The sequence below is a fragment of the Periplaneta americana genome, chromosome 3, assembly GCF_040183065.1.
Source record: "Periplaneta americana isolate PAMFEO1 chromosome 3, P.americana_PAMFEO1_priV1, whole genome shotgun sequence".
NCBI lineage: Eukaryota > Metazoa > Arthropoda > Insecta > Blattodea > Blattidae > Periplaneta > Periplaneta americana.
Window position 1 is genome coordinate 112084430 of NC_091119.1, and position 21977 is coordinate 112106406.

At 36.6% G+C, this 21977-nt stretch overlaps 1 protein-coding gene across 8 annotated transcripts in view; it reads right to left on the minus strand.

Annotated features, from left to right (window-relative positions):
• Positions 1-21977, minus strand: part of cv-c (crossveinless c) — a 1115617-nt gene that overhangs the window by 478344 nt on the left and 615296 nt on the right. For all 8 annotated transcript variants that reach the window (XR_011331368.1, XM_069821284.1, XM_069821285.1 and 5 more), the window contains one exon: positions 19980-20022. Coding sequence is in view for 7 of the 8 variants with exons in the window: in XM_069821284.1 (XP_069677385.1) it covers positions 19980-20022 (43 nt within the window). In the remaining variant the exon portion in view is untranslated. The remainder of the gene's footprint in view (positions 1-19979; positions 20023-21977) is intronic.

The following is a 21977-nucleotide window of genomic DNA, read 5'->3' on the forward strand; positions in this document are numbered from 1 at the left end:
TCTCCGATACTACCGTAAGTGGAACAGGGGACATACGGAGGGATGCGGGGGTTCGGAGCGAAGCGACAGTTAGCTCAAGGACGACCGGCGCGTACGGACTGACGGTAGTTTTGAGTGGAATAAAATGGCACCAAATCGGATATCCGTCGCATGGAAATTCTTTAACTTTGTGAGCGAATTTACTCTAAGGGTGGTGGAACTTCGAATTTGTTAGACCATTTGAAGCGATCGCACAATCGCGAACTTGATGAAAATAATTACGCAAAACATTTGATACGATTTCTTTTTAAATTGTTTTAGTGCTATTGTTCCCAAAGGCTCACAGTCTATGAAAAAGTCTTGAAATTTCTCTAAAACGTAACTTTCGAGGCAATATAAAACAAATGAAATATTTACAAGACGACTTGAGTTATATTTTACTGTTTGGATTAAAATATTTCTGAATGAAACTAAAGAAACATGTGGTAATAATATAATTATAATTATCCTTAAGTTGATATCCACTTATATTTTTATTACAGAGCAAGAGTGGCGCGTTTTAGAAGAGGCAGTTCAAATACTGACACCTTTTAACACAATAATCACAATCCTGTCCGGTGAAGAATCTGAATAAATTATGTTGGACAGTAAACTTTATCCCATTGATAGCCCAAGTTTCTTTTGTTTCATTCTGAAGCTCCCTTAATATATTTTACGTTAACTAAACCGATTAGAATAATAATTGACAAACCCTTTTTGCGATTAAACGAGAGTTTCTAGAAGAATTAAAGTATAAATGTTTACATTAGCTACTGAAAAGCTTTACTTCTGCGTTAGTTTTGCAGTTAGATTGAATGTTATTAATTTGATCAATGACATAAAACTAATATGGCTTTCCACATATACTATGAATTTCAAAACTAGAAAAATAATCTGTCAGCTAACGTAGCACTTTAAGCAACACAAAAAAAAAGAGCCGAAGAAAGAGAGAGAGAGATTAGCATAAAAGAGAGATTAAACAACAACAAATTAGAACTTATTTTAAAAGATACGCGGACGTCAGCGGACTCGAATCACTACCTGATCCGATTAAAGGAATGCTCAGCGGAAAATGTATGTCTGCGCCACAGCACATATACAACCTGCGCGGCATCAATCGGAGGTAACCGGAGGTCTCTGATTGAAAGCGCGCAAACAACCGCTCCGGAGAAAACCTAATCATAAACAGCACTATCCCTCATCATCCCGTTTCTGGTTTTTCAGATCACTCTACAGGCGGCCTCCCGGAACTACTGGCTCTCTCGACCGGCCTCCGTGGAATGTAGTTAAACGACGTTGGATGGCTTCTGCAACGAGCACCCGAGGCGGACCTACTCGGAGGAGGAGTTTCGCCTCGGACCGACAGGGGGGGCCTTGGGGAAGTTGCCGAAGCAGGAATGGTATATGGCAGCGTTTCTCAAACTTTTTTAAAAGTGGGGACCACTTTTTTAAGTCAGAACAGTTCCGCGGACTACCTTACTCTTGTTCCCTTCGAAAGTAAATTTATAAATTTTGTAGCATTTTTAATACCAGTATACTTATATTTTAGATTAGAATTAGTTAATTAAAATTAATTTAATTCAATTAATATTATATTAGTATTAGCTAATTAAGTTAATGTTAATGGAAGAAAATTTATTTTCGTTTTTTTAATAATTCAAGGCTATTAGAGTTTGGATAATCTTTAATTTAATAAATAAATAAATGAGTGAATGAGTGAATGAGTAAATGAGTAAATGAGTAAATGAGTAAATAAATGTTGGTACTCACATTAGTGAGATGAATGAGCCTGTCGATTCTTACACGGTTGTTCTAGGCTTATATTTGAATGACTAGATATTTCTTTAATGGCACTAGAATCACTGATATTAATATCTTCACATACAGCTTCTGAACTATTAGCAGTGCCTAAATGAAGGGTATCATCACGTTCCTTTCTTTTCAAAGATCCAGATCGAAGCCAGTTTTTCATTATGTATAACGGGCACTATTTAACAGAGACATAGACAACTACTAGCGTGTACCACATAAGAAAGATTTAAAGTCATAAATACATGAAAAGGTTCGGTACTTTGGTCCTCTGTAATGAATTCGGGTGGTCCCTGGCTGGGTTACAGGTGCAGCACCAGAAGTACAGGGAAAAGATGGCGAGAAACACCACGTTCATAGTGCTTTAAATCCCTCTTTTGTCGCTGAGAGTAGAGTGGGAGGTCGATAGACGGGTAGGGTAATAAATTTCATAAAATGTTAGTACTGGGAGAAAAAGTGAAAGCGATTGCCATGTGTAATTTCCAATCTCTGAGATTTTCAGCTATGATGTAATACGCAGTTCGTTTGAATTTTATTTTTTCTTCTGTCATATTTGAAGGACCGCAAGGGCAGACCTCGAGGACCACAGGTGGTCCGCGGACCATAGTTTGAGAAACGCTGGTATATGGATTTCTGTTGGCTGTAAGGGCCAGTCGTCAGGGAGTCATGTTGGGTTGTGCGCGTAGGGGATCTATGGCACGCAACTCATTCCATATCGAGGGTTAGAGCAATAGATCTCAACAGTTCGCAGTGCTGGGGCATCCGTGCCCCCCTCACTTAAATTCCTTTCCATTCCATTCCAAGAACAGAAACAAAGAAGGAAATATAATTAAAAATTAGAGAAAAGTAAATAAGAGTAGAAACATGAAAATCATGAAAGAAAAACGAAAGGAAGAAAGAAAATAATAGGGATAATGACATAAAAATAGTAAATGATCAAAAAGAGAAAAGCAGAGAAGACACAATAAACAAGGAGATAGATAAAAAAGGGAATAGACGAAAAAGAGGAGAAAGCAAAGAAGCGTAAAAATTCAATGGAAGATCAGAAGAAAGGTGATGGTATGGAGCAAATGAATAGGCCTACAAAGAAGTGACGATGAGTGACTGTGCAGGATTCGTCTGTGTGCCAGTACTTCAAAATGTCTCCGTTTATAGGAACAAAAGAGACAACGGCGCTGCCTCGGTTCCAAAACGTGTCACATAAAATAAAATCTGTCGTTCCCTGATACCGACACGCCGATATTGATTATGCAAGCGGATGGGTGTGTATTCGACGCCAGGCTCGTCTCTGCCTAATCAGGTGCAAGTGGCAACTGTTTCCTGTCTCGCGAGTGCGGTTGCGTAGCAACGGATGGAAAATAAAACGAAGTTGATATCGTTTTTTATTGGCCTGCAGAGAAGTTTCAGTTACAGTCACATAATTGTGATATAAATAACTATATTGCCAGAGTACGGAATTTAATAACTGAGTTCGTTTATACTTAGGAGTTGTGAATTAATTTGCTCTCTGAAATTGTACACAAAACATATTTTTTGAAGTTACAACGAATACTTGTACAATGTTCTGTTCAAACTTCCTACATTTTAACATATTAATATAAAGTACAGTATAAATACGGAAGTTGGGGAAAATAGGACTGCACGAAATGTAAGAGCAAATAAAAAGTTTAATGAACATTTATTAGTATATCTGTACATATGATTCGCCAGTGACAACGTCCAATCTGAAATAAGTTTCTTGCTACTAATTATATGTTCTTTTGAGCCTGTAAGTTGTTAACGCAGCAATCATATTATAAATGCGGGCTCTCAAACACGGGCGGTCATCCATTTTAGACGCATATAAACAGCTCTTCCTCAACTTAGCGCGACAAGAAGAAATCGAGTGGACTGATATCGAGTAAACGTTGTGGCCATGAAATTGGTCCCTTGCGTCCGAACCGAAAATGTGTTAGTGAGGGAATTTCGTAATTGCAGACTCCAAAGTCGGGGAGCCCATCCTCTTGAAGGAATACGTTGGGCTGTGGATAGGGATACGGAACTGCTCAAATATGTCACGATTTAAGGCGCCATTTTCTGTAGCCTTATAGAGGAAAAATGGTACGACAATCTTCTACTTCATAGGACAATACCAAATGTTCAGTTTCGGGCTATCTCGATTAGGCCTTTTAAATGTGTGGATGATCGGATTTGGAGCAACTCCAAATTGTCTGTTAATATAGGCTATTATTACCTCTGCATGAAAATATGACGGTCACGAGACACATTGGTTAAGGGTTTAGCTGAGTAAAATGTTGGTCACTTTTTCCATAAAAATCTCATTTCTTTTTTTTTTTTTAATTTATCAGCAATATGTTACTTACTTATAGCATATTTAGAAAGTCTGAGTGCTCTGCGGTGCTTGGAAGCATAAAAATAACGTCATATTTAAATGGCAGCATTCTTTAATTTGAATTTCATGCAAACTTTGCAAGCTTTTTATCACAGTTTTTCAGCACATTTCGTTACGTTCAAAGTATAAAGACTTACAATTTTGATGCGAGGAACATAAAACTGTGACTGCATGTTCTATATACTAAGGTTAAAAAAACGCAATAACATTTTTTTTAATATGTACTTCCGAAATTAAGAAATAAAACATATTTAGTGGACACTAAAAATTTAAATTATGAAGTTGCATATACAGTAATATATATATATATATATATATATATATATATATATATATAAAATTTATTCATTATATACATCAGCTCAAAGAACTTGAGTGACCACAAGGGTCCTGGATACAAAAAACATGTACAATATAATGTAATTTGAAAAATCTTTTTAAAATTTTCTCCATTTATAGAACTGAATTTAAAATTATTTTCTTTTTTTAGTTATTTAACGACGCTGTATCAACTACTAGGTTATTTAGCGTCGATAAGATTGATGATAGTGAGATGGTATTTGGCGAGATGAGGCCGAGGATTCGCCATAGATTACCTGGCATTCACCTTACGGTTGGGGAAAACCTCGGAAAAAACCAGACCAGTTAATTAGCCAAGCGGGGATCGAACCCGTGCCCGAGCGCAACTTCAGACCGGCAGGTAAGCGCCTTAACCGACTGAGCCACGTCGGTGGCTTTTAAAATTCCGGATACTTAGTTATTTTCTAACGATATCAGAGATGTCGCAAAAAAAGAGTCATATATCAAACTTAATTTTATACGAAGAGATAGATTTTGAAAATATGAGAATTTTAATTTGAATAATTCAAAAACCATTCATCTGATTATAATGAAACTAATGTGCAAGAATGCTTACATAAAGGGGATAAAATAGCAGTACAAAATGTGAAGTCACTATCTTAAAAATTGTAGAAAATGGAATTTTCACCCATCATCCCCCCCTTAAAAGACGAGCAGCTTTATCTCTACATAGAAGCCACATTCATAAGTTCAAATCCCGCTTAGGGCGTGGATGGTTGTCGTTGACAATATCAATATCTTACGTGGAGAACCGACGTCGTGCTTACATAATCCAGGGGCGTGTCTTTGGTAAAAGTTGAAAACACAATCTTCAAGGGCTGCAGTGCCATGGAGTTAGTCAGTCAAGCCAGCCTGACAACCAGTCAGTCAGTCAGTCAGTCAGTCAGTCAGTCAGTCAGCATATTTGAAAAACACAGTGTCACTGGTTCTTAAATCCTTTTTAACAATGTCAATTATGAAGTCTTTTTCTGACAAAATACTGGCTATTTGACACACTGTCTTATGCCCTTTATTTTTATCCAATACAGATTTTATTTTCTATATCACTGTGTCCCCAATCTCACATTTTACTTTTGTATACAATCTTCAGCTTTCCTGACTATCACTTAGTAATACATAATATTTCATGTAATGAATTAACAAATAATTATTGTAATTGTCCACATCTAACACCTTCCACACAAGTCAAATTTTAGAATTATTATAGATCAGCATTTACGTTGGGATAAACAAATAGATTTTATGTGTACAAGTATAAGAAATACAATTTATAAATTCATAATACTTCGAAATGTTATCACTAAGGAGTCATTGAGAATAATATTTTTAGCTTTAGTACAATCATTAATACAATATGGTATAATAAATTGGGGTGGAGTAGCATCATCTGTACTTAATCCATTACTTTTATTACACAGAAGATTAATAAAAATTTGTCTAACCAAAAATATGGATTACTCAACAAATTTGATTTATACAGATTTTAAATTACTAACTAATGAAGAAATTTATAAATATAGTTTACTAACTTACTACCACAGAAATTAAATAAAACATACTGTAAATCTAATCGACATGAATATCGTACTCGAAGACGAAAGTCTACTTTCCCATTAATTGAGCTTAAATGTCATACAAGTGCAGCTCTTAAACATGGTGCTAGTTTCAACCCAGACTTTATAATAAAATTACAAACCATTTTCCAAGTTAGAAATATTTTAAAACTGAAGCTTTTAAAAAAAGAAATTTATAAAATTATTCATGATATGTAATGTTAACAAATGTGTGTATTTTTCACCTTTTATTTCTGTTGACTATATTCATGTTTTTATTGAATATCACTGGCTTCTGTCTGATTGTCAGTTTATATTAAATGTGTTTTTTGTTTCTTTTTCTCTTTTTTCTTTTCTTTTTTTTCCGCTCTTGTGTGTTATTTATTGGTTTGAATTAAGTTACTTACTGTATTTAATAAACTGTCCTTGTAAATTTTATGTTATATTATTGGCGAAGACCACACCGTACACGAGCCTGGCTCTTACGATAGCGGCTAGAAACGTTTTTGTTTTATAATTTTAATTTGTACTCGCTAGCTAGCTAGTTAAATAAATAAATAAAATAAATTACCTATAAAAACCCTATAGATCTAAATATTTCTTGGAGAATGTACTTAATTGTCACTATACAGATGACTTTTCAACATAATCTGGACCCTAATAATAACAGTGCAGTAAACTTGAAACTTAGAATTTGTAGACTCCTTGTTGATGTTCAATTTTGCGTTGATGTTTGTATTATTGTGGATAACTTCATTTTATAGCAGAAATAAACTGATTTGTTTTCATTGTGTCTCATTTTCGCTATTAGAATACTTACAGCATTAAGCATATACATAGAGTTGCTAGGGTCTGAAATTGTGCTACTAAATCACTGACATACGGAAATTGCTGTTAATTCGATTTAGTATATTAAGTAGGATTGAACTTCGGACTCAGTTTTGATTCATCAAATTGCAACTGACTCGTGTGGCTGAGGGATCTGGATGTGTATTTGTTTAAAGGGAAGTGCTGTTTAAGCGACTACGTCATGGACTTCAAAACTTAGTGGCAAAGTACGTGGTGGAGTCTCTCGCAGGGATCTGCTGTCGGTCGGACATTGAGCCGCTTGTCTTCTGTTTTACCACGTAAAGAGGATCAGGGCTATTTAATCCCCACGTATTTAAAAAGTACAATGCAGCAGATTTCTGTTGGACTCTGCCCCAAATCCCATTCTTTCGCGTAAGAGCTTTAAATAGGAATAGAGAGACTCGAGGCTAAACATGTGCGCATGTGCAGGATTACATCCAGTGTGTACACTGTTCAGGCATCAAAAGAAATTTCCCGCTACGAAGGTCTTTGTTTTTAAAGATAGGCAAAAACTTCTAAATTGTCAGACGAGGAAATACAGGGTGTTCCAAATTATCGGTTACAATTCTAGACGCACATTACTCTCGTAACACATCAATCAACAAGGAATATGAGACTTTTGGTGTTATTGCCTACATTCTCGGAACCATCGTTAGACATTACTTTTATTAAGGAAATTTTAAACCCCACACCATTTCAAGTAAGAGTGATTTTAGAAGATCAAGGCGATCCTTCCTGACATTCCTATCGTTCTAAACTACAATTCTCTTTTAAGCATGTCTGTTTCTGAGTATCACGGGCGATCAGCGTTTCTACAGTGGAAGACACATCTATATTTCATGAGTGTAGGAACAATGTCAGAAAGGACCACTGCGATTAATATATTTGTATGTTTGTTGAAAGAAGCCACCTGTCTCGCATTACAAGGCTTTACTTACGCTAAACAGAAACCTGCCAGTTGGAATATGTTAATAGAGAAGCAGGATATTCCTTAACTGTCATTCACAAAAGATAGGTCTACGCAGGAGGTTCTAAATTAATTAACAATTCCAATATTCCCTCAGCGAGAATGACAAGACTTAACAATTTTTCTAAGCTAATTAAAGTGCAATGGAATATTTATTTTCCTTCTTTTAATGAACTTACATTTTAACTCAATCTAATATACCATTCCCAGTTCTCACTTTTATATAAATTTCTGAGAAATTCATTTATGTAACTAGGCTTCAATAGATGATGTGTAGAGACAGTTTTCTTAATCCCACAGCATTGAAATGAGTATAAGTGTGCACGGGGTATATATTACGTCACGTGTCCTTCAATAGACACGCTGCTCACAAACACAAGTAACGCGTACTACATGATCACTCAACAATAGATTCCTTACTCCTAAACGAGTACAGTATAGCCTACTTCAGTTTAGCAATGTTTATGAAGTTAAATTTTATAGCAAAGGTTATCGTAATGTAGGTTTAAACATATTTTCATTCAGAGCAGTATCTGTGTTACAGTTATACCGGTGTTTTAAGTTAAAATTTTACAATAAAGACTATCTAATATGGGCTTAAACATTGCATTAAGAGCGGTATCTATATATGAAACAGTAACATTTTAAATTCAAATTTTACAAAGATTGTTGTAATATAGGCTTAAACATTTTATTGAGAGTAGTGCCTGTGATACAATAACATTTTAAGTTAAAAGTTTACAGCAAAGGTTATGTTTAATCTTTTGTAATACACAACATAGCCCCGTTCTTGAAGTAGGAGTAGTCTATTTTAATCGTACAGCACCACGCGCCACTACTCTTAGTCGAGTCATTTGTCTCATTGTACAAACTCCGTACTCGCTTAACTTAAAAGAAGTAGTGGCTAAGATTCCGGTCTCTAATGATGTGATGTGTTTTCAAACAAGTGAGAAAGGAACGTAGGAAATAAGTGCATAAAGAAACGAAAGAAAGAATAAACCAATGAAACAATAACGTGATTACTGAATTATTTATTTATTGGCCCTTTTAAGCACAGAGACTATCAGAATTGGTGACTGGGCCGACCATACAATCCAGCAAGATACTGTGATTTTGAAACAGGTAAAGAGGCCTAATAAAGGGGGAAATTCAGACATATAGAAGGCGAACATAAAACTGTGAGAAAAACAAAGAAGGAAACAAAAGTGAATCGAAGATAGGAAGCAAAATTCAAAGAAGGGAGAAACGTGGAAAACGACGAAATTGAATATGAGTGGAAGAATGAAGGGAATAATAAAAGCAGGAGAATAAAGAAAAAGGCAATAAAATAAATATGCCCTAAAGAAGATAGAAAGAAATTAATAACAACGAAAAGTAGAAAGGAATGCCACAAGGAATGAATAGATGAATGAATAGGACTAAGTAATGGAGGACGAGAGGAAGAGAAAAATGGAAAAGAACCGATGACGGAAAAAGAGGAAGAAAATGAAGATAGAAAAAATAACAAAGCGAAGTTAGGAATAGATAAAGGATGAAGCAATTCAGGAAGAGCAATAGGAGAAGAAAAATATTGATATAAGTGTAAATGTCGACCTGGTTGGCAAGTTGGTATAGCGCTGGCCTTCTACGCCCAAGGTTGCGGGTTCGATCCCGGGCCAGGTCGATGACATTTAAGTGTGCTTAATTGCGACAGGCTCATGACAGTAGATTTACTGGCATGTAAAAGAACTCCTGCGGGACAAAATTCCGGCACATCCGGCGACGCTGATATAACCTCTGCAGTTGCAAGCGTCGTTAAATAGAACATAACATATAAGTGTAAATAAGAATAAAACGAAAGAAAAACCAATAGGCCTAATGTTATGACAAAACAAAGAAACATCTATGAAATAAAATAGGACGTAAGAGCAATCACAGAAAGAAGCATAAATACCTTCAAAAAGCAATGCATTGTATGCTTATGTTCCAGTACGACAGATCGATAATGTGAAAACAGCCTTTATTGGATCTCTGACTATTTAATCCGTGTTTTATGACAAGTCACGTTGGTAGCACTGCGCTGTTTTCCTTCGCACCGGATTTAAAGAGGTCGTTTAGTCGGTACAAATGTTATTGAATCTGCACAGCTATGAATATTTCATGAGAAGCTCCATGAGCCAGCTCAACGGCGAGTGGTTTCCAACCTGTGGCTTATTGAATCGCTTTCCAGATTAGAGCAAATGTTTGATCCTTCTGATCTTAACCAAACATAGTGCTTGCATTATTCTCAAGATACGTCAAAACTAAATTTACATAATTCTAGCCAATTTTGAAAACATATAGTAGGTATATGGAAATATGTTAATTCGATACAAGTAGCCACCGGCGTAGCTCAGTCTGCTGAGACGCTTCTTGACGATCTGGAGTTGCGTTCGGGCGTGGTTCGGTTCCCGCTGAGTCTGATTGCCTGGTTGGTTTTCTCCGAGGTTTTTTCCAACCGTAAGGTAAATGTCAGGTAATCTATGGCGAATCCTCGGCCTCATCTCACTAAATACCATCCCGCTATCATAAATTCCATCCGCGCTAAATAACCGAGTAGTTGATACAGCGTCGTTAAATAACTGACTAAAAAAAAGATACAAGTGCTAATGTGTGGCCAGCAGACCTCACAATGTGAAGCTTATTTCTGGATTGACAGGGTGATTTTCGTCCGTGAGTAAATTTAGGTAATTATCACATCCAACTGATCAAGTAATTTCCTGGGTGTTCGTACATAGATTACTCTGTTTGCGTGTTGCAAGTGCGTGCAAATGCAATAAATGAATGAATAATAAATAAATAAATAGATAAATAAATAAATAATAAATTACATACATATATACATACTATACATACATATGCACGTAGAAACATATGGAAACAAATAAGTAAATAAATTCATTACGTACCTAAATAAGTAGCGAAGTATCCTAAGTAAATAATTAACTAAATAAATATAAAAGTAAATAAATAAGTACAGTATATAGGGTAAATTCTGATGGTGTAGTGCAGGGGTGCCGGACTGAGGCTTTTTCGGTGCTCGAGGCTCCGACAATCAGATTCGAGGCTCTCCCGGGAGCCGCGTACGAAAGATAATGTGTCTTCGGTTCTTGTAACCAACAGAGCGCTGGTCATGTAAATGCGAAGAGTACTACTCTGTGGAGACGAATATAAAAACAAGCTATGGGGTTCGCACAGAAGATTACGCGAAAGCATGTGATTCATGGGTAGGGAAAGTAGTGGTGGAGATTACAAACTAAACGCAACCCCCACTATTGCCTAGATTGCAATACATAAGCAGAGAAATATAAACAAAGCGCATTCATTGTGTTCAACGGAGTAGAATTGATATAACCATTTGTGTACATTTTAGGCGAATGTCATTAAGTTAAATTGTGATTAATAGTGTATTATTTTAGGTTTAACATCTGAAATATAATAAATTATGAGTGAAGAGCGTAGACCCTAATAACAGTCATCCTCCGCGTAAAAGAGGCAAGGCGAACAAAGGCGCAAGACGCAGTTTTCAGTTAAGAACGATTTCCTACGTTAGTGCTTTTGTTGAAAATGTGTTTTCACTGTTCGTGACGACTTATATTTGTGAAGCTGCATTTTTATTAATGAAATTAACAAAGTCTCATATTCGTAGCAGAATGTCGGATAAACACTTGTAAAATTATCTTCGGTTAATGACTTCTAAAAAAATTAACGTTAACATCCATGAACTTGTTACGAAGAGAACGCATTGTCAGCTTTCTACGAAAGCAGCTTGTTCCTCCAAAATGTAACCTGTAAATAAATCGATTTGACGTACGTTTATTATTCCGATAAGCATTTTTCCGTTCAACAGAAAACACTGATACAGAGCTGACTAGTCTTCCAATATCGCGCGATCGCAGACTTCCCCTACCCTCGCGCTGCGCTGGTGAGAACCATTCGGCTACCTTCGGTCAATGCTACGACGTCGTTGACAGCAACTACAACACTATAGCGGCTCTGCCGGGAGCCTCAGTTCGGCACCCCTGGTGTAGTGCGTCTGTATATATAATATTGCTGAATAAATCCATCTAGCTATATAACTAAATGATAAATAAATAATAAAGCAATTAATTAAATGAGTAAATTCACTTAAAGATTTTCGTAAAACTGCATGATTTCGGCACCCATGATTTTCACCATTTTATGATTTTAGGCAACAATTTCTTCCAATGTATTGAATGAATTTTCTAGCCGGTTTATCTGGAAGCAATACACATATAATTATAGCAAAATATTATTGATCCTTCTTTATGAGATTTTAGTTTTTCTACAGTTTCCTAACACATCGGTTCCTTTAACATACTGGGAATAATATCACGAGCGTCCCGCTGAGCAAGACGAATGGTTGAACCGCTACCTTATGACTTCTCACCCAAACCGAAGTGTGTATTAATCCTTGCCGCATACGTAGGAGTAACGTCGTTTAAACATTCTGTTACTTTGGTTGCTCTTATAACCTGATTAAAAACTACTACTTCGGTGAGATCTTGGCATGTAATACTAATTCCCAGATACTTCTACACCTTTTCCACATGCATTTCAGAACTGGTCGATTTAATTTCAGAAAGCGTCATTTGTGTTTCAGATTAATCAATTGTATTTCAGAAAACATAATTTGTATTTCAGATTCGTCAGTTGTATTTCAGAACTCGTTAAATTGCATTTCAGATTCGTCAACTGTATGATATGATATGATATGATATTTATTTGTCAGTCAGCTTTACAATTCACAGTTATGGTGGACATTCACATTTCTGTTTTTCGATCCACCATCCCTTTAATACATATAACTCTTTTCTATTAATGTATTCTTTGCCGAGAATTTCCTGATTACTTTCTAATGTTCTGTTATGACTGAATTGCTCTATGTCCTTCCCCCTCTATCCTCTTCTATTCTCTTCCTCCTACCTAGGCTGTCTCCCTTCCATTTCTCGCTCACCTATTAAATATTGCATCTTCCTTCCTTAATAATTTGCGTTATTTATTTATTTTCTTCTCTACCCTCAAATCCTACCTACTCTTAATCATTGTTTTCCCGCTATTTTCTCCCCATTACTTGGTGACTTTTCCGTTTACTCTATTTTACAACACTTACATCACTTACTTTTTTTCTATCCTCTGTTTATTTACATATTTATCTCTTTCTTTTCGCTTCACTCCTAAATTTCCTATTTTATTATCTCTTTCCATATATTTATTTCTATCATACTCCTACAGTTATAGTACCCCTGATACTACTCCCAACCCATAACATTGAAAAACACGAAATATCCAATTCACTTAATTACACTTGCAATTTCTCTCTCATTCCACTTCACATTTGTTCAGATGTTTTCTTTTTTTCACTTTAATTCTCTTGTATTCATTGTTTGACAGTCTATCTTATTATACTCTTACCCTATCTTCTTACACTTAACACTGTCTCCTCTGTTCCTTTTCTTACACTATTGCCACCCCTAAGTTTCTTGCACTCACTTTTTAGCACTCTTCTTCTTCGCTAATAACCTCTCCAAAGCCCTATCTATTCTGTCCTCACAGTCACTAATATCTGGTAGTCGCTTCATTCCTTCGCTCGTTCTTCTCATGTCTTCTCTTGCATTTCCCCCTTTAGTCTTGTCTATGCTCCTGACTTCAGACACTTCCAGCTGTTTCCCTAATCCTTCGTCCGCAGTATTTTGTATCTGCTTCACGTTTTGTTTTCCTCCTTGGTTTATTCTGGTCAGCTGTTTCGTACTCGAAATAGGCGTCAGATATCGACATTGTACATCTCTCGTTTCATTGATATTGAAGTTTTGTGTCGTTTGCATTTCTTCATTCTTCCTAGCGTGCTGCCTTGACGTACGCCGTCAACTGTATTTCAGAAAGCGTCATTTGTATTTCAAATTAGTGATTTGTATTTCAGAAGTTATCAATTACATTTCAGAAAGTGTTAATTGTATTTCAGAATAGCATGAGCCAACAATTTGCTTATATTTATAAGTCTAACATTCATAAGTGAGTAATTATTTTGAACTGTGCTGTAAGTACAATACTTTAAAAATTATAATATACATACGATGTTTATTTATAGCCTTCCTCGTATAACAAAAAAAAAAAAAAAAGAAAAAAAAACTAATGGAGGGAATTTCAAAATTCGATAACTGATTTGTGACACTTAACGTAGGTCAAGTTAAAATTTAATCTTTTGCAAATAGACTGCATATATCTAGCGTTGATAGCCTATGCATTTACCTCTGTAGCGAATTATCACAAGACTTGAAACATGAGCTTTATGTACATAGGAAATTTATTAATAATTTCGAAAGGGCAATTTAAGCTTTTTGGTCTTAAGGTAGGCCTAGATTGTCGGGGTTTTCCTTACTTGACCAGCGGGATGCAAGACAATGGAACGAGGCGTGGTCACCGAGTATCCTAGTAACGATTTGACATAGCGACATAAGCGGCTCTTCCTCTTCAGACCAACAATATATAACAAATACTAATGTTGTGTCAGTTTTATATTAAGACGATTATGTATCTCAGCAATTACTTGTTACTTTACACGATACAAGGAGTTACTAGTCATGAAGAAGCAATCTCTGGCCTGCAAGCTTAATGGGTTAGAATAATGTTATTCTGTAAATAGGAGAAAATAATGAACATTGGTTTTTACTTTTTGGTTAAAAAATGTATTATGAAACAGAACATATCTAGAATCTAGACGCGTTTTACTTATTGTGAGTATAATCTTCTGTTGTTCATAAGGTGGCTTTAAATAAATATTCAATTTGCTAATAAAATTCACGTGACAGTATATTTTGTATGTGAGTATTGTTCTCACAGATACAAGAATACACAGATGTAAACACACGAAACGGAGCGGAAAGACGGACTTAGAACAGCCTTGAACAGGTCTGACCCGCAGATAGAAGTTAGTATGATCTATGTACACCTAACTATCTTGTACTCAAAGAAACCAAAAGCAGGACTCTAGTCATGAGTAAAGATGAGATATCTGCATAAGACCATATTTTGTTTGCCTTTGCTTAGGACAGCAATAGCTATTTACAATAATATCTGAACGTTTCGTGTGCAATACATTACTTTGGTAGAATTTTATAGTAAATAAAAATGCAAATTATAAGTTGGAAATGTATTTTATGGTACCTATACCGATGGCCCAGAACCAGACTGTTCCAAGTTCATTTTACTATTTTTTTTTCAGGAGAGCTATTTCAAGCTCCTGGCATTCAAAGCTTCAGGAAACAATTTGGAATAGCTTCATAGCAACCTTATGGAGAGGAATATTTACAATTTTGTTCGATTCATATATGCAGACAAGAACTACAACACAATGAAATACAGATTTCTTTCTTATAAAAAGTTGGACTTAGAACAATCTGGTTCTCAGCCATCGAATGTTTTTCCATACTCAGTAAAGGCCACGTGTTTCCGTTGCTTCTCGACCAAAAAATGTTTTTGCAATCTCATAAATCAGAATTAGGTGTTCGAATGAGTACACTGTGTCATTAATTGTAAAAAAACTGATTTCGTTCGCAGTCACCGAAAACACGGTGTTTTTACTTAAAAAAAATTCAGCCTACAACCAAGCCGTTTTGGGTAAGAACGCCGATTGTTTTAAAGTTTTAGATTTTTATATTTACTAGTTCTGCTCCATCTAATGCAAGGCAGTTAATATATTTTTACCCTTTTCATTTTGCGCATTTTAAAGATGAAAGTAAAGTGTCCCGAATTTTTACTTTTTAAATATAACAACTCTATTAACTCATCTCACACCTTCGTCCTCACGAGTTTGTACGCATATTGGTTACAATGCAAACGATTATAATTTTCATTCGTCCACAGTAGATACAAATGCACTAGAAGTAAATATGCGCAGAAGTAACGAATGTAGTTTCATATCCTTCCTAAATTATACAGGAAATACTCGTGTACGTATGTATGTGTCAATGTAATGGCTGTGTATCTTGGGTAAAGGCCCAATATCGTGCTTACCCTTCATTGTCAGAAGCGTATAGTGTGTTCAAGTGGAAAAGAATCCAAGTATATCCTTCGGGTAAATCCCGTTGTCAATGAAAACTACTGAAGAGAAATAGTAATGGTAGTTTCTAACAGTCGAAGCACACGCATACAAGGTTGATTATCTAGCGTCGCTTGTTTTTTGTTCTGAGATCAGTCTATAAAAAGAACTTAAAATATTATACCGTCTTACTAATTAGCGTATCCTAGCAACAAGTTCAATCTAGTCTATAGAGAATCCTGTTATATTACTGCTAATTCATGTACATATATTTTTGCGGTTCTGAATTGCTGCCATTTAACTGCTGTCAGAACAACCTCGCATGAGTAGATATATAATTTAGAGTCAAACGGATAATGAGATGGTGACCAGTACAACAAGCTTTGAAGATAAATCCTCCATTAGTGATTTATGATCGACAAGAGAGAAAACATGCAAGGGGCAACCAAAGGAGAGAAAGAACTTAGATCTAGTCCCTGCGGATTTGCCTAAATATGTTTTGATTTGTAACATTTTCAAACCCACAGTGGTTTAGAGTTGCTTATCGGCGGGAAATGCAGAATCCCTAAGCACTTCTGCCCAAAGAAGCTTTTTGTGTAACCGTGACAGAATGAGTTGCGTGCCGATTGTGCTGCCCGGTTAAACCGGTTGCACCATCCGCCACATTGCGCATCCCTCTCCACGCTTCAAACCCTTGACCGTTTCTCACATACACGGCGACCGTCGAAACGGCACTGTTTACACTGTTGAAGTACGAAAATTATAGGCCTACGAGAGCTTTCACTGCATCGTGCCGTCTATACAGTAAGCGGCCACTGTGATGTCTCCGTGCCTTCCCACTACAAGTTCGGTAACCATCACAGTAACGGCGCAACATATGGTAGTGGAGTTAACAGTTGAATGGCGTCCTTCACACGTGCCTTGTCTATTGCCCTGTTCTACCAACATTGTGCATTTATCTACCAACATTATGCATTGTATTCAGTGAACATTAATATTTATATCACTCAATATGGCCAGTGTATATATAAGCTTTTTATGTTATTATTTTAATCTACGTGCGGGTTATTCTCTGTAAATAATCTTTATGATAATTATTATTTGTTATTAATACATTATAATAATTATTTGGTGTTATTATTATTACTATTCATGACAATGTTCACATCAACACCTTGTTGTTTCATGACAATAAAGCATCCCGAGTCTTGAATCTTATTGACATTGATAATATTATTTCTTTAATTGAGAAGAGGCCAGTACTTTAGGACACTACAAGTGTTGTATATAAAGATATAAATGAAACGAAAAATACTAGCAGGGAAGTTTTCCTACAACTGAAAAACTTGTTTCGTCGTCTCTAAACTCCACGAAAAGTAGATAAAATGCCTCAAACTCTATCCTTTTCATATTTAATGAGTGAATTCAGAGAATTCTGTTCCTCCTTTTTTTAATTCGCCTATACAGTATCACCATCCCCTATCCCCAGTGGGTCCCTATCACCACGGTATGGCGCGTCCTCAGGATGTGAACAGAGGAGACGGCCTCCAGATATGAAGGGTAGCTGCGAATATATTGAATAAGCAGTCCCGGGCAGCCGAAAAAGAGAGGTCCTCCAGACTGGGGGTTGGGCGAAGAGCTAACAACCCATCACTGTAAAAAAAACAGCATATTACGAAACACCAACATAAGCCTCGGAATAGTATCCCAACAGAGCTGAAAGTTAGAATTTATAAAACAATTATATTACCGGTTGTTCTGTATGGTTGTGAAACTTAGACTCTCACTTTGAGAGAGAAACAGTGGTTAAGGTACTTTGAGAGTAAGGTGCTTATGAAAATATTTGGAGCCAAGAGGGATGAAGTTACAGGAGAATGAAGAAACTTACACAACGCAGAACTGCACACATTGTATTATTCACCTAATATAATTAGGAACATTAAATTCAGACGTTTGAGATGGGCAGGGCATGTAACACATATGGGCGAATCCAGAAATGCATATAATGTGTTTGTTGGGAGGCCGGAGGGAAAAAAGACCTTTGAGGAGGCCGAGACGTAGACGGGAGGATAATATTAAAATGCATTTGAGGAAGGTAGGATATGATGGTAGACTGGATTAATCTTTCTCAGGATAGGAACCGATGGCGAGCTTATGTGAGGAACGGCAATGAACCTTCGGGTTCTCTAGAAGCTGTAAGCAAGAAATGATCTGAATGAAGGGGGATAGAGCAACGGTGAATTGCTCAGTGGTTGACCATTGTAAGTAAATACAGTATCATCATTGCTATAACGCGTCTACGATCCATGTTGGCAACAAAATACTAGAATAACAGACTACGAATATGATCGATCAGTTGTGTGTGAAGTGTCCAACGAAAGTCATCGGAAAGGTACCGTTTGGACGGTCGCCATGTAGGTGTGAAACGGACCTTAATATCATACCTTTGGTGGTGATGTGGCGTAGGTATCTTATATGAGTCGTCATATCCTCGACGGACAAGTAATGACATGGCGACTTTGGTGCCCCTTATAAAAATCTATGCATTATCTAGAGCTTACCACCAATGCCAACTGCCAATCATTGAAAAAAAAAAAACAGGGGTGTTGTTTAGGCCTGGCAGGTCCTGGGGGCACCAGGGTACTATTTTTCGAAGCCAGACGGCGCCAGGGCACTTCCATAATTTTCACATTATTGTCTAGTTTTGCATTTATAAGAAGTCATATTTTATTCATATTTAAACAATTTCATAATGAGGTCTGATCAGCAGACCTAAAATCCTTTTTATCTAGTTTCGATCCCATGTATTTTCTTCTGAAATTTCATAAGTATTCCTGCGGAAATGATGATGATGATGATGATGATGATGATGATGATGATGATGATGATGATGATGATGATGATGATGATGACGATGATGACGACGACGACGACGACGACTACTACCAGTACTACTGAAATCCCAGAGCCAGGGAATATTTTTGTTAAAAAATAAGACATTGAGAAAAACCACGAGGAACACCTATTGCGGCGGACGGCAGATTTGTAGTTACGCAGATACAGATGATGTTCTAATTATTACTACGGCAAATAACAATAGATTTAAACAATTAGCTGTGATAAATAACATTTAATGTGATTATTAGTTATTATGGTAATTGGTCATACAATTATAGGAATGGCTGATCTCTTTAAGGGAAAAATAAATAAATAAATGTACGGATGGATGGATGGATGGACGGACGAACGGCCGGACGGATGGAAGGAATTTTTTTTAAATCATGGTTTATTTAACGACGCTCGCAACTGCAGAGGTTATATCAACGTCGCAGTTCTGCTGACATGAGCCTGTCGCATTTAAACACATTTAAATGCCATCGACCTGGGCCGGGATCGAACCCGCATAGAAGGCCAGCGCTATACCAACTACGCTTCCGAGGTCGACTGGATGGGTGGATGGACGGATGGATGGATAGATGAATAAGAAAACAAAATAGTTTGGAAAAAAGTAGGCTCTAAGTTCAAATAGAATTTAATTTCCTTTCACGTTACTCAAGTTCTGATAAGTGTAGTATCTTCATTATAATATTAACTCGAATTTAATGACAAGAAAACGTTCCGTATGAACTCACTGAATCAGCTGCTATTGTTTCCACTTCGAAACGCCTTTGTTTTAGAAATCTTATGACCTCTGATGAAGTAAACTCAGTGCTCTTCATTGGCTTCTATGTGCACTTCTACGGGTTCCGACAACTGATCAGATACCACAACAAGGAATTTACTAATTCTGAGAATTTTTTTCAAAAAACGTTTCCTGCCCTGCTGCTAGAATTTACGAACACATTCATCATTTCTGCGAAGTAGAGCGTAAGCATTGACTTCAATGGAGTTCCGATTGGATTTTGTTTCTCATGCTTTTGTTTTCGTTGCTTAGTAATGAGGTTCTGTACTCACCCGCTAGGTGCCTCTCCGATTGTGACCGTGGCTGTGTCAGGATCTGTGGAAAACAAAACAAAACCGTAAATCAGAGCGAGACAAATGATTAACTATAAAAGTTCTAGCAAAGTCACTCTGTTGCATTATGTTTATTTTTAACCAACTTTTCCCTTCTAATACTTTGCGTATATAAAAAAACCGCGCTATGCCGAGGATCTCTATACGTTTCTCCTCACGACAAAAAATTGTCCCCAACAAGTTGCTGTATTCGTAGAATTTATTATTTTAAATTTGGTTATTTAACGACGCTATATCAACTGCGAAGTTATCTAGCGGCGGTGGAAATGGTGATACCAAGATGCTATTTGGAGAGATGAGAAAGTGTTCGCCATGGAATTACCTGATATTTGTCTTATCATTGGGAAAAACTTAGGAACAAAAAAAAAAAAGGACAATCAGCTAATCAACCCAAGCGAAATACGAGCCCACACTCTAGTGCAACCTCGGAACGCGAATAGTTAAAAATAGGTTAGGGTGAAGTCTATGTGGTTGAACATAGTATGAGTCTCCAAGGCTGAAACAGGATTTATGAGGTTGGGGCCCCGGGTCCTTAAATTTACCAAGTAGGCCTACTCTACTCTTAAATTAACTTTTACATTGCTGAAACAGGATTTATGAGGTTGGGGCCCCGGGTCCTTAAATTTACCAAGTAGGCCTACTCTACTCTTAAATTAACTTTTACATTGCTTTAGTAAAGTATATTTCTGCGTCTCACAGTTTTGTGTGACATGATAACAAATTGATACATTTTCATTAGTTCAGAGCAAAATTATTTCGCAGATATTATTAAGGGTTGGGTTAATGATCTCTCCATCATCAACGTTTCTGAGAGACCTCGCTAACAGTAAACAAATTCTGCAACTGAGCCGAAAAGTTGGCTCGCTGTTTATCTCTTCCTCAATGCCTCTCTAAAATGTAAAATAGGTCTATATTTTAAATATGTAACAAATACGCTGATGGATAATAATAGTAATAATAATAATAATAATAATAATAATAATAATAATAATAATAATAATAATAATAAGGTAAAAGGTAAAGGTATCCCCGTAACATATCATGAAGGCACTTGGGGGGCATGAAGGTAGAGCCCCATGCTTTCCATGACCTCGGCACTAGAATGAGGTGGTGTGGTCGGCACCACGCTCTGACCGCCTTTTACCCCCGGGAAAGACCCGGTACTCAATTTTATAGGAGGCTGAGTGAACCTCGGGGCCGTTCTGAAAGTTTGGCAACGAGAAAAAATCCTGTCACCAGCTGGGATCGAACCCCGGACCTTTCAGTCCGTAGCCAGCTGCTCTACCAACTGAGCTACCCGGCCGCCAATAATAATAATAATAATAATAATAATAATAATAATAATAAATAGAAAAAGGAGCATCTTCTGCGGGCCTCTGGAGAAAGAACTGAGGAAGAGACTAGTGAAGTGCTTTGTGTAGAGTGTAGCATTGTACGAGGGCAGAAACATGGTCATTACGACTAAGTGAAGAGAAGCGACTAGAAGCATTTGAAATATGGATATGGAGAAGGTTGGAGCGTGTGAAATGGACAGACAGAATAAGAAACGAAGCTGTGTTGGAAAGAGTGGGTGAAGAAAGAATGATGCTGAAACTGATCAGAAAGAGGAAAAGGAATTGGCTGGGTCACTGGTTAAGAAGAAACTGCCTTCTGAAGGATGCACTGGAAGGAATGGTGAACGGAAGAAGAGTTCGGGGCAGAAGAAGATATCAGATGATAGACGATATTAAGATTAATATGGATGATATGAGATGACAAAGAGGAAGTCAGAAAATAGGAAATACTGTAGAATGCTGGATTTGCAGTGAAAGACCTGTACTTGGTCAGAACACTATGAATGAATAATAATAATAATAATAATAATAATAATAATAATAATAATAATAATAATAATAATAATATACAATTTACATTCTTAATTTCACTTGTTTCGTGGGG